This window comes from Festucalex cinctus, chromosome 8 (genome assembly GCF_051991245.1).
Source record: "Festucalex cinctus isolate MCC-2025b chromosome 8, RoL_Fcin_1.0, whole genome shotgun sequence".
NCBI lineage: Eukaryota > Metazoa > Chordata > Actinopteri > Syngnathiformes > Syngnathidae > Festucalex > Festucalex cinctus.
Window position 1 is genome coordinate 16904859 of NC_135418.1, and position 13940 is coordinate 16918798.

At 37.9% G+C, this 13940-nt stretch overlaps 1 protein-coding gene across 4 annotated transcripts; it reads right to left on the reverse strand.

Annotated features, from left to right (window-relative positions):
• Positions 1–1273: 1273 nt before the first annotated feature.
• On the reverse strand, positions 1274–12838 carry dgkab (diacylglycerol kinase, alpha b). Of its 4 annotated transcripts, none has more exons than XM_077530027.1 (24): positions 12712–12838; positions 12284–12363; positions 12016–12062; positions 11550–11691; positions 10626–10700; positions 10445–10494; positions 10283–10357; positions 8838–8954; positions 8617–8734; positions 8217–8305; positions 7674–7781; positions 7008–7106; positions 6888–6938; positions 6647–6720; positions 5727–5801; positions 5558–5643; positions 5391–5480; positions 5141–5301; positions 5001–5065; positions 3444–3534; positions 3163–3343; positions 2963–3083; positions 2813–2873; positions 1274–2265 (listed from the first exon to the last, which is right to left on the reverse strand). In XM_077530027.1, the coding sequence occupies exons 2-24, from the start codon at positions 12354–12356 to the stop codon at positions 2185–2187; spliced, it is 2130 nt and encodes a 709-aa protein (XP_077386153.1). In that variant the 5' UTR covers positions 12357–12363; positions 12712–12838; the 3' UTR covers positions 1274–2184. The 4 variants fall into 4 exon arrangements, with proteins under 4 accessions (XP_077386153.1, XP_077386152.1, XP_077386155.1 ...); XM_077530026.1 differs by having other exon boundaries at positions 11959–12062; XM_077530028.1 differs by lacking the exons at positions 1274–2265; positions 2813–2873; positions 2963–3083 and having other exon boundaries at positions 3179–3324; positions 11959–12062.
• Between the last annotated feature and the right edge of the window lie 1102 nt (positions 12839–13940).

Consider the following 13940-nt stretch of genomic DNA (forward strand, 5'->3'; position numbering starts at 1 on the left):
CCTCTGAATTTATACACACTTTCCTTTTTTTTTCAAATTGAATTTGTATATTAACTGGTAAAATTTCATGATGGGCTTTAAACATTATTTTATTTATTAGTCCTGAAAAACAATAAATACTGCACTCATTAGGAATGGGCGGGTACCAATACCAGATATTGGTATTCAGTCGACATAATAAGGCCTTATCTCAAGGTATTGGTACTCTCAATGACCCCCTCTTGTGGCCATTTTCAAATCAGAAACTAGAAATTAGAAAAAACTGAAAATTGCAGTTAATCTCAGGCAATTTTAAGGAAAATGCTCTGTTGTTAATTTATCTTTTAACATAGATAAGCCTCTAGCCAATGGGGAATTCACCTAGGAAATCATTGCACTAACAGATGCTTCCAATTCAAATGATGCAAAACGATACATTGTATTGTACTGCATTGTCGTCATTGGAGCAGTCACATAATGGATGGCAGAGTCACAGCTGTAAATGCTCATATGTCAGCAACAATTGAAGCATCAGCTAATACCGCTCATGTCATAACTTATCAGCCCTAAGCAGTTAATACACAGCGCACTTGAACCCTCCCAGGGGAGGCCCGGGTGTGCTCCAGTTTCTTTTTAGAGTGCGAGGGATCATTCAGTGAGAGAAGAAATTGGGTTTTACTAATGAACATGCGAATATGAAGAGGATACATGTGGAAGGTTTCTTTAAAAATGATCAGACACTCACCTATGAGAGAGGAGATTAAATTTTTCTATACCGTATCTTAGCAATGTATAGGTACACGTAAGCGTTCAATTTTAACGACAGTGTGTCTGAAGATGTCTGCTCCTAGTTATGTTCTAAAACTCCCACGTAAAGTTCCACTTCTCCTTCTCATTTACTTAGGATTAATCCTCCTCCGTGCTTCTCTTCCTCACTAACTCTGGATTAGTTCTCCGTTCCCACCCATGCTTTCTGCAAAGCATGCCTTCCGAAATTCTGCCAGGATAGATAAGCATTTTGAAATTCAATTGGCAGGCCACATGAAAAGGAAAACAGAATACATCAGCATGTATAGACATATGCCTTTAGCATTGTCTTTTCAAAAGAAAGACATAGGTTGTATTTCAAAAAATGTCTTTTTTTGCAACCTCAGCTATACTGCGATATGATCTTTGGATAAAACAAATAGCCCCAAAAAGCAATATATTTTTGTCAAAGAAATTTACAATTACGGTAATTCAAACCATCTGCTGAAAATAACAAGAACTAAGACATGAACACACTTGAAAGAGGTACATTTCTGAACATTTAATATCAAAATAAAATAACCATCGACCATAAATAAAGTAACAACAATGAAAGATTTCTACTAAATCTACTATAATTCATTCCACAATTCATCCTCGTGTAGGTTTACTGGGTTATACAGATATTGCCTGACTGTAAAATTTACATGAGAGACAAGAACACTGGGCAAGTTAACAGTAAACATAATAGCCTAACACCTAAAGGTCCAAATTCAAACACTTTGAATTAAGGAAATTCTGAGAGTTTCCTCTAGTCTGTCAATTAAAACAGAGAAATAAATACATGATTACAATACATTAAGTGCAGGTAAGCATGTCATTTCAAAGCTAACACCCTACTAACCATACACAAACACAACAACACATGTAAACGTAATGATTTCCTTATGTAGCTAGCTAACTAAAATAGCTCATTATTTAGCAGGCTTGCTAGCTATCTAAAATGTGTTTATTATACCACAATAAAAAGCTGCATTATTTCAAATTGGAACACAATAACAACACTCCTTCCTAACTAGTGTCTGCAGAATAACATTTCAGGAATGGATAATTACGAACATCTGGGCATTTCTGATATTTACGCAATATAAATGCGTCCTTTACATGGTGAAAACAAACAGCGTATTGTAATTCTTTTGCCTGTGACTAGCAAACAGATTGTTGTAATATTCATTTGACATTTCATCGCATTACAAATCAAATTGCAATAATCCAAAGTCCAACAGTTTACAATGAGTGGCGAGCTTCCTTTCACCGAGTTGTGACGGAAGCTCCACATTGTCCATGGTAGGAAACAAAACAGCCATAAAATGATATGTACCATTGAAATACAAAGTATATCTGTATTATTTATGGAATACTGTTGTCCGGAATGCCTCTGTGGAAAAATGACTGTTTCTACTTGAGGTGGAAGAAACTGGATTGCTTCACTGGTGGACCCATTAACATATTAGCTTGGTTCTTATGAGTGATGTGGATCTGGAATAAAGGATGACACAACAGGTGTAATAAATGTAAATCGTTTGGAATGATGCATATTGTGCACATTGATGCACTTAATAAGAGGCAAACAAAGGCAATTGCTTGGGGCATTTGAGATGTCCAGGTGCCAACAATCATCTCACAAAACGTTAAAGTTTACTTTGATTTAAAGATTCTACTACTGTTTTAGTTTTAATTGACACATTTAATAACACGTTAAAAAAAAAAAAAAAAAAAAAAAAAAATCTATTGTGTTGGGTGTAATGAGGTCAATGTCGGCCCCTGCTGGAGATTAAAATTAATGCAGTTTTAAGGTTGGTAATGACGAATGCTAAGTGATTTACAGTATAGACATTTTACCATTTATTTGTAGTGGATTTTGGACTGAAATTATTTTCCATATTGCATTGCTGGAGTTCGTAATTAATTGATAAATTAATATTTAGTTTAACCATACTGCTTTCCACAATCAAAGAACTACATGAACATTACAAAGATTCACATTTTGCACATTCTATCGTTAGTGACTAATATAGAGACTTACTGTACAAGGAGGTTGCAACCATGGCTCCCCGTCAATTTGCATGGGCAGGGCTTTGAATGTCCTATATTGGAGTGACAAGAGTTAAGTTTGGAGCAATGATTCAGGCGTTCTGTTCAAGGTAAAAAAAAAAAAAAAGAATAAGCACACCACCTGATGGTAATTTGGGAAGCCTGTGCCAATCTGTGCCCGGCGCTCTTCAGCCCAGTGTAGATCTGACCCATTTCTATCATCCCTTCCAGGCCTACCACCTCCAGACGCTTATCAGTCATGTCTGTCAATAAACACATCATGTTGAAAAGGCTCATAAAAGAGGTTTAGAACAGTATAGTAACTAGAAAACAAAAATCTACCTTGTGCTGTTGTTTTAAGAACTTCTGGGTCAGTGATGACTTCATCCCGCTGCACGCTTGATGGACTGTCAGGCTTACTTGACTCGCCCCACAGGTTGGAGCCTCCGTAGATGCTGGGTATGTTGAGGACAGCGATGCATGCGAGAGGCGTGCTGCTCAGGTCTAGAGGTTTCCCACAGCACTGTTGTTACACGTTTATCAAAGAGCGTGACAACAAATGATTAGGGGTGTACTGTGTGGTCACTAAAAAAGGTCACATTCCAGGCCAGAAAAACATTCACCTCAATGGCGAGACTCTCTGTGAGGTTCTTGCAAGAGGAAGAGATGGTCTCGGATGTGGCAAACTCCAAATACCAAAGCTTGTTTTTCATTCTTTAGAATATCAGAAGAAAATCATCTTTACTAGGTACACTTGCACAACAAACAGTGCAATTAATTAATGAAAGTGTAGTGATGTGCAGATCCACCTATCTGTGGATATCTTTGTTATTTATTTATTTATTTATTCCGCATTAGTAGCTGAAAAACACCTATATGTTGTTTTGTGCTCAGGACAAAACAGTTGAAGTAATGCTTTGGCACCACCTTGATGCCAAGGTACTATGTTGAAGTAAGTCAAGGAGATTTGAGTAGACAAAAGTAGTGCTTTGATGCTATTTTAGTACCAAGGAACTATGTTGACGTGAGTTGAGTTTCATCTAGACAAAAAATGTCAAAGTGGTTTGGTATCAACTGGGACATTTTAGTACCTATCAACGATGTTGAAATAAATTGAGGAGATTAATATAGACAAAAGTAGTGCTTTGGTGCCACCTTGGTGCGAAGAAACTATGTTGCAGTGAGTTCAGGAGCTTCATGTACACAAAGGTAGTGCTTTGGTGCAATCTTGTAGCATCTTGGTGGCAAGGAACTATGTTGAAGTAAGTTGAGGAGCTTCATCTAGACCAGGGCTGGGCAATCTCGGTCCTCGGGGACGAGAGTTCTGCAGGTTTCGTGTTGCGTGTTTCCCTTCTCCAACACAGCTGATATATGATCATCTTATCAGCAAGCTCTGAATAAGCCTGATAACGATCCTGTTGATTGGAATCAGCTTGTGTTGGAAGAGGGAAACCTCCAAATCCTCGACGCCCGCCCCTGATCTAGACAAAAGTAGTGGCTTGAAGTTGGTACTACTTGTATAGGGGACATCTTGGTACTAAGGAAGTATGATGAAATGAAAGTTGACAAGATTAATCTAGACAAACGTAGTGCTTTGGTACCACCTTGGTGCCAAATAACTATGCTGAAGTGAGTTTAGGAGCTTCATATACACAAAAGTAGTACTTTACTGCCATCTTGTAGCATCTTGGTGGTAAGGAAATATGATTATATGAGTTGAGAAGCTCTATCGAGACAAAAAGTATTGCTTTGAAACCATATAAGGGCATCATTGCGCCATGGAACTATGTTGAATTGAGTTGAGTATATTAAGCTAGACAAACATAGTGCTTTGGTACCATCTTGGTCCAAAGTAACTATGTTAAAGTGAGGTGAGGAGATTAAGCTCGACAAATGTAGTGCTTTGGTACCATTTTCATGGCAAGAAAATAGGTTGGAGTTAGTTGAGGAGCTCTATCTAGACAAAAGTAGTGCTTTGGTGCCATATATGGGTATATTTGTACCATGCAACTATGTTGAAGTGAGTTGAGGAGATTAAGCTAGACAAACGTAGTGCTTTGATACCATCTTGGTGCCTAAGGAACTATGTTGAAGTGGTCTGAGGAGCTTCATCTCGACAAAAGTAGTGGTTTGCCGCCATTTTGTTGCATCTATTGCAGTTTCATACTACTCATGATCACCTGCTGTTGAACCTCTGAGGGTATTTCTCTCTCATGGAGTGGAAACGATGAGCAACGGAAGCATCCTGCGCAACAACAAAAATTCAGTTTACCGCTCAAATTCAAGTACTGCATCAATAATCCGACAATATGTAACTCACCGATCCTACTGAGAAGTAGCTGTTGATGATGTGATAGGGCACGGGGTCACCCTCTTGTTTAGGATCATTCGGTGTCACCTGAATGTTCCAGCGGTCCATTTGGATCAGCTCACTTGTCTCAATGTTCTTCAGGATCTCTGTCAGATCGGACCCATCGTAGCCTTCCAAAAGGTCAGAAGACGAGTAGGGAAAATGCATCACAGCTGAAATTGCATCTGAATTAATATTTTCCTGAGTCTGATGCTTTTACCTCCCCCCCAGCGCAGACAGCGAGCCAGGTCATTGCCAGTACCCAAGGGCAGGATCGCTACTTGAGGATTCACCGGGAGCCCAGCTTTGTCTGAAAACGTAAAAACGTGCATGGTTTATTATCACATACTGTATTTGAGTCCTCTTCTAAGGCAAATGTTGCTGCACCGATGGCATCCAAGACCCAACCGACTGTGCCATCGCCTCCGCATGCCAAGATCCTGTAGTCACGGAGATTGCGGAAGAAATGTAGCCTTAAAAAAAAAAAAAAAAAAAGTGTTATTGTGAAGAAATGTACGCACAATAGTTAAGGGGAAGTGTGGCGGATGTGCGTTACCCAGGGGCAGGACCGCCATTTGAAAGGTTGTACACTTGACGTGGATTCAGCAGGTACTGAAACTTACAGAGAACTCTGTAGAGGAAACACGGATAATACAATTGATTAACATATTTCTGAATTGTTCCTAACTGCTTTGTTTATATTGCTTTGCATGATATGCAAAGAGTGTTGCAAAAGTGGCACTGATGCTAATAGCACATTACGGTGATGTAACAAAAATGTAAAAATGAAAATAAATGTGTAAAAAAATACAAAATAAGTAAAACAGTAAGTAAAAGCTGAGGGACACAAATGAAGTGTACATTTTAACTATTTTTTCTTTTGGGATAAGGAGTAACACAAATATGTTAAAATAATGTCTAAAAATTCATAAAGGATTTGAATTATAGCTGTAAATGTGTCAACGCTATTATTTATTGCACACGACAATTTGAACTTTTGGTACAGATTTTAGCAAGCATCGTGGAAGTTGACATGCTTGATTAGTTTTCGCAGGCCACATAAACTGATGTAGCCCAGATCATATTTCATACGTAAGTTATTTTATGACTTGAGGACAGGCAACAAATGCTATTTTTTTGAGTGTTCAAGGTGGTTTAAGTTAACCTTTTAAAAATGCATTTATCATAGTACAGTTAATTTTATCAGGTATTTATACATTTTGAGTTTCTGGAGCCCTTTAATTTAACATTATGCTTGTTATTGTAGTTATAGTTTGCAGTGGTGTGAATCTTCACTACTTCACTAAAAAAAAAAAAATCTCAATATGATACAATAGATCTAATGTTGCAAATGACAACAAACAATACTGTACATCTCTCTTATTATTGTTGTAAAGGCAGAATACTTGTGACCATCAGTTTTTTTGGATCTCATTACATAATGCAACTACAGTAATGTACCTGATGTTAACTCACCTTTCACCCTGGTTTCCTCCACTTTTCGGGTTTACGAACACCAGCAGCGGATGAACGTCAGGAATCGGGACAATCTGAGGGAAAATACTTTATCCATCAATCTACAGGAAGCATTGTTTAAATATGGGCTCTCCATTTGTGTACATCAATTCCTTTGTTTATTGTTTTTATGCAATATTACATGGTCATATATGTCACGTAATAGTAATATGTGCGGGTCCTGGCAACGCAAGTACTGCACCTGTAAGATGTTGCCATCAGGAGTCACGTTCAACAGACTGGTGTCCTGTTCCTTAAGGAAACATAAGACAAACAATGAACTCAACTATGCAACAAATCGGAGAACATTATGGTGTTCTACCTTGGAGTGAGCATATATGGCCCATGGAGGGAGTATGTGATCTTTCAGGGGCCCACAATTGCAGGTGGATAGTCCAGTGTAGATGCACTCATCGTGGCGCTTAATCAAAAACACGGCCATGTCAACTTATTGTAGTTATCCTTTTAATTAATTATTTTTATATTAAAAGAGAAGTCAACCATTATGTTCTTCGCAGCCCCACTAGTCTAAATATAGCATTCTGGTTAATATTGTGTTAGTGGAATATGAGTTCAGCAGCAAAGTCCAGCTTTTTTTTTTTTAATCCATCTCAGGGAGCGGCCATTTTGCCACTTGCTGTCGACTGAAGATGACATCACAGTTGATCAGGACACAGGCAACATCCAATCACAGCTCTGCTTCAGAAAACAGGTAACCTGTGATTGGTGGTTTCCTGACCCCTTAGCAACTGTGACGTCATCTTCAGTCGACAGAAAGTTGCAAAATGGCCACCCCCTGAGATGGATAAAAACATCTGTATTTTGGTGCATAACTCATATTCCACAAATGTGATATTCTTAATCAGAATGTCATGTTTAGACAAGTGAGGCCACACATAACATATTATTCGTCAAGAAATGCTTAAGATTGACTTCCCCTTTAAAGTTCTCCTTATTAAATGAAAGCTTTGAGTGGCATTCTTCTCACCATCTGCTGGCACCACACACACCGTCTTCCAGCTAAAGTTTTAATCTTTCTTTGGCAAACTTGACACTTGGAGCTGCGGTCAGATCGGACCCAGTTGTGAGATGGCACCTGAGACAAAAGTTGATTTTTAGAACGTTTTGATTACACCACCACTATTATTATTTACTATTATGTTTTTTTGCCAGCCAATAAGATGATGAAGGCACTTTTGGGTTTGTTTGGGTTCAGTATTTCAAAATTCAATTAAACTGTAGAGCTTGGTCTGTCAAGAATATTTGAGATTACTTTCAATGGTTAAAAATAAATAGGCTGAAAACTTTCTTTACAACATATGGTGGTGTTGTTTTTCTTTTTTAACAACTTCTTAGCAACACATCTACTATTTAACTCTTATTGACAGCTAACAGACCACAGATTGCACCAAGCACAGCCTCATAAGTAAAATAGATGTGTAAATATATTTCAAGACCACAAAGAAATATTACAAGAACAAGAAGCATTTTTTTTTTCTTAATAAATATTTCCGAGCAAACCAGTTCTTACCCTCAGTTCCTGTTGAGATTTGACAAAGGTGGAAGCACAGGGTTCAACATTCTTGTTGGAACAATGACTATGGGCAGTATATTTGCAACCTGAGGGCAGAGAATATGAGAACTATTATTTTAAGAAAGAAAGAAAGAAAGAAAGAAAGAAAGAAAGAAAGAAAGAAAGAAAGAAAGAAAGAAAGAAAGAAAGAAAGAAAGAAAGAAAGAAAGAAAGAAAGAAATACAAATTTGGTTTCTCTCCAAACTAACTGTAATATGTGATATGGTAATAACTTTGACAATACATAAACTATGATAACAGCAAACTGCAACAAAAATGACCAATCAGCATTTTGAGTCCCAACCACCAGTTTTTTGAATCCCTAAACTGATCCCTTGTAGTGTCTTAGTGCACTTACGGGAGCAGCAGAGTCCCTGTTTCCTGAGGCCGAGCAGCATACTCTGACACACACAACAGTAGGCCGGTTTATTAAAATTCTTCATTCTCCAAATATGCTGCCCATCCCTTCGCGGCACCTATGGGTGGGGAAGCAAACACACCAGGAAGTTTGGTAAGAACAAAAAAAAAAAAAAAAAAAAAAAGAGAGACAAGTGAAGTTTAGCAATGTTTGAGTTTTACCTTCAGTCCAAGCAGTACAAGTAAAGGCACATTGTTCATGCCTCCTTTCAGCCATTCCTCCAGAGTGACAGTACCGCTGCCATCCACATCAATTGCTGTCATCATGTCCTTGAGTACCTATGCACACTCAGAAAAAGAGTATATGTTTTGAGTCAATGGCTTGTAAGGTAGCAACCTCAAATGTTTTGCTTTAGTATTCTTGACATACATCTTGCAAACACAAATGTAAGCATTTTTTGTGACCTCTGTGTCCAGTCCACTAATAAGCCACGATGGTGTGTCCGGTGAACTCAACTCACTTCACAACAAACAGCATTTTGGCGGACAAGGAATAAATATTATTTAAAGTTGGCTAGCTCATTGCTAATATGCAATGTCAAATGCCATAGACTGGCTAATGAATATTGCTGGTGCAATATTTTAAGCAACAAATATTTGAACACAAATGGTGTATGTAGTAACGCATGTTGACAGATGATATAACAATATTCACAGGCACATATTCTTTATCCTCGATGAAAAAACGCAAAAACTGCAACTTACTGAGAAGCTGTGACTATGCACATAATGGTACTAGTTCACACATGGTTCTACATTTATTTATTTATTTATTTATTTATTTATTTATTTATTTATTTACAATTATTAACTGATCTAAAGTGCACAAGAACTTTAATGATAATATCTTTAACTCATTAGCTCCCAAAAACGTATAACTACGTCATATTTTAAATGTTTTAAGTGTCCCAAAGACGTACTTATACGTTTTTTGTGCCAGAGCATAGAGAAGGCTTTGATGCAGTCTCTCTACTGCAGAAAATGGTTGAGTGGCAGCAGAGTATAAGAGATCAACCACGCCATGTTAAAACAAGCTGATTTCCCCACAGTTCCAAGCAGAATTGTGAAAAACGATGAAACTTAGCTTTGTTCTATTGCTAATTGTTGCACAGCAGAAACAGAAAGGAATATACTTTTTTTCCCTGATAAAATAAGATACTCTAAACTCTCTTTTGGTATGTTCCATATTTTTTTTAGACCAATAGAACATAATATTTTGCGGGCCTTGAAAAATCAGTCAAAATCCAGGAAAACACTTAGGTGAAAATGGTTGGGAGTGAATGAGTTAATAACAAATGAAAATATGCTTCTTCTTTTTTTTTAATTTCCTGAAGAATAATGGTTTTGGAGATGCAACAATTATTCACAACAGATAGCGTTGTCAAAACAGCAAATCTGATGGTGGTTCAATATTACAATACCTGAATTCTGAGGATGTATTTAGAGCTTTTAGTTGAGTAACATGGATTTTGTTTGTTGGATAATCCCTAAATGTAGCTATTGTGGCCATCTGCCTTATTTAGTTCGTATTTGACATAATCATGTCCTCTCAGCAGTAGACTACAAAGCTCTCATGCAAAGTATTAATGCAGTAAGAGTGTTCCTACAGTTCTGAGCTCAGCCACATCCCAGCCAAGGTAATCAGCCGCTCGCATCATCTGCGTGATGATCCGATCCACTTCCTATTGGACAAACAAAAGTATTCTTTTTTTTTTTTTTTTTCAAGATACATTCCATTCATTGGAACAGCTGTGATTGGAGAAACTTACAGAGCTATCCAGGTGGCCATTACCGTCTTTGTCATAAAGTTTGAAAGTAACTGAAAGCACAAACAGAAAACATAATTGCACACATTGTCAATGTCAAAGCCTCGCTCAGGTAACCTAAATGAGAAAAAAAGGTAAAACGCATGAAAAGAAAATGCCACAAAACATTGAGAAAGTAACCAACATTCCAGCTTCTCTTGTGGCTGCCCTTCCTCCAGCACTGAGAAGTAACAGGACACATCGCGGAGAAACACCCCACCTGACAGAAACCCAAGCAAGAAATTAAACTTAGCATCTTTTAAAAACAAAGAAATGAATATAAAAAAACAAAAAAAAACAAAATTGAGACTGCCACTTTAGATTCTCGTGTATGGTTGAATCGATTAGTCGACTAGTCGGCAGGTCGACGCTAATCGCTAACCACGGTATTTTGGCATCTCATTTTACAATTTCTACTTTACAGAGAACTTTAACACGATGTGGCGCAGAGAAATTAATGGAGAATTGTTTTGGGGAGAAAGAAATTGTTGGAAATTGTTACCAAGTTCAATTAAATATAGTAAATGTTTTGAATTTCAATTGGGGACGATGATGTAAAGCTGTTTTTATTTTATTTTTTTTTATTTTTTGGATGTGTCATTGGGAATGAAGAGGATTTTTTTTTTTTTTTTTTTTTTTTTTACTGTCAATTTTAGTGGTATAAATTTTTGGTCAGTGGGGATTTTGGCAAGTTGAAAATTGATCCTAAGTTTAATTGAATGTGCTGAATGTTTGATTTTCAAACAGGAACAACGTGAATCTGTTATGTTGAATGTCCCATTGGGGATGAATTGGGACATTTTGGTTGAAAATGTTGAATTTTGGGAAAAGATTTTGGAATGAGAAAAATAATAGCCCGCGAGGCATGAATTTTTCGAAAATGTTGAAATTGGAATACTTAATAATTATGTGGAAGTAGATACATGTCGAAATAACAGGCTTTCTCACAATTAATCGACTTCAACTAGATTTTCAGCATAAAAAAAAAATCTTTAGTCGACCAACTCCTACTGGATTGTACTGCAGAGATGCAGATGTGTGGTTTGCACGTGCATCAGAATCAATTTACACTTGGCCTGGCTTGCTTTTGTGGAGTCATCCTGCTCGACGTTTTGGAAGTAACGGAAAAGGCGCTGGCAGAAATCTGCAGGAACGTCATTGACTTCGAGGTAAGTCTTGAGGAAGAGGCTGAACCCTTCTGCATCCACATACTGTACAAAGAAATCAAACAAAGATGACGCAGAGTGGAACAATACAATGCAATGCTTTAAAAAAAAAAAAAAACGTCTCATGTAATCCTAATGGATTTTCTTTTCATTGCTAATGCTCATGCTGAAACCCGAACAAATGATTAAATAACTTGTGAACGCTTGAATCGGCTATTCATCATTTCCACCCACAAGCTTGATATTCAACTGAGGATGATCATGCTTGAGTTCCATTGCATTTCCCACAAATAAGAAATTGTTTCCCCTTACTTTCAAACTCTCAATAAAGGAAGGAGGCCTTTCCACAGGTGCAACTGCATAACTGACCTCTCTGTGCTGGGCCTTGATCACATCTTTCACCTTCAAAGTGCTGCCTGCAAAAAAAAAAGTCACAAGCTACAGTATTTATATCAATCACGCGTTAAAAAAAAACATGCTTTTTGGAAGCAAATACTTGACTTACTAAGCATTCATATAATCAGTGACTCATTGTTTACTGCTTTAAAAATAATAATCTGATAATTGCGACTGTATGTCACAACATGTTTTTACCGACAGTTTAGAGCCACTTTTTAAAATAGTAAGACTCACTTACATTGCATGTATTCCTGTAGCTGGATAAAATCCACAGGTGTCAGAGTACCTTCTGCATCATCAGAGGAAGCCATTTCTTATCTGAGGGAGAAAGCAACGCAAAAGATGGAGGACCGAAGCTTGACACATGCAAGCATTCATTTGCCGTTGAGTCACACAATGAGGCTTTAATTTCCGAGTGACTCCTTAAACTGGTTCCCCTCCATTCCTGAAGCTACACACAAAAGTCGAAAGTTGAACACACCCCTCTTAGTACGTCACCCAATGATCTTTCTTTATCACGAAATGTGTTTGTTAAATTATATAAGGCATCTCTGTCCATCCAGCGCATGTACATTAGTCCAGCATTTCAAATGAGCCACAACAAAACAGACAGACTAAAGTTGACTTCTCCGCATGTTTTAGACCCCTGAGGCTCAAGATCCTCACCTCGTCTCAGTTTGATGTTGTGATCACGAAGCTGTTAAAGCAACAGCAGCAGACAGCGTCTAGTCTAGTCCGTTTCGGCATTAGAGGATGTCAGGGATTAAGAATGGCAGCAGGAGGAGGAGCCTGTTACCACATGATGACTGTGAGTGCCAACGCCTCTCAAATGGGAACTCAAGCAGATAATATCAGCACTCGGACCTTTTATAGACCAATGTATGAATCAAAAACAAAGTTGGGTACCACTTTACAATCAGGATTTATGATTTTTTTTTCTGTACAGTACTGAAATTAAATTCAATGTGTTCCATAATAGGAATAAGTAACATATTTGGGTTAATAATCGAAGATACAATCAATGGCACCAAATGAGTGGAATTTTATATAAATGCACTAAAATATCAATAGACAGTCTGAACAGTACTGTAAAAAAAAAAAGTGAGAGTATTATGTGATAATAGTGTAAGAACAACTTCAAATACTTGAAGAGAGAAAAGCCTATTTCATGGCTGCATGCACAATCATCCAGACATGCAATTAGTTGATGAAAGGTGTTGACACACCACAGAGAAGAGGGAGAGTCAGATACAAACACTTTGAAGTGGGGAAAAAACATTGTATTGTACAGAAAGTACAGTAATTGTACTGTGTTTTCGAGTTTGTTACTGACAGATAACAGATGAGAGCAAATGTTTATTTCTTTGCCGTTGTTTCATTCGCAACCCACAAGATAAGCTTCCCTGTTCCTTGACGTGGCTTCAAATCAGTAAGAACTAAAAACAAGTAGACACTAAAAAAAAAAACGTATTCCCTCACATTCTTTTATTCTGTGACTCTTCTCTGCATCCACTCTATGTTTCGACTAACTGATCTAGGTTCTATGTCCTGAATTTTGTTTAGCTCATCTAAATGTGCAGGCTTGCCTAATCAAGCATTCAGTGAACCATTTACACCTATGGATAATTTGGAATCTTGAATTATGGATGCTGGGCGGCACGGTGGAGGACTGGTTAACACGTCCGCCTCCCAGTTCTGAGGACTCGGGTTCGAGTCCAGACTCCGGCCTTCCTTGGTGGAGTTTGCATGTTCTCCCCGTGCCTGCGTGGGTCTTCTGCGGGTACTCCGGTCTCCTCCCACATTCCAAAGACATGCATGGCAGGTTGATTGGGCGCTCCGAATTGTCCCTAGGTGTGCGTGTGAGTGTGGATGGTTGTTTGTCTCTGTGTGCTCTG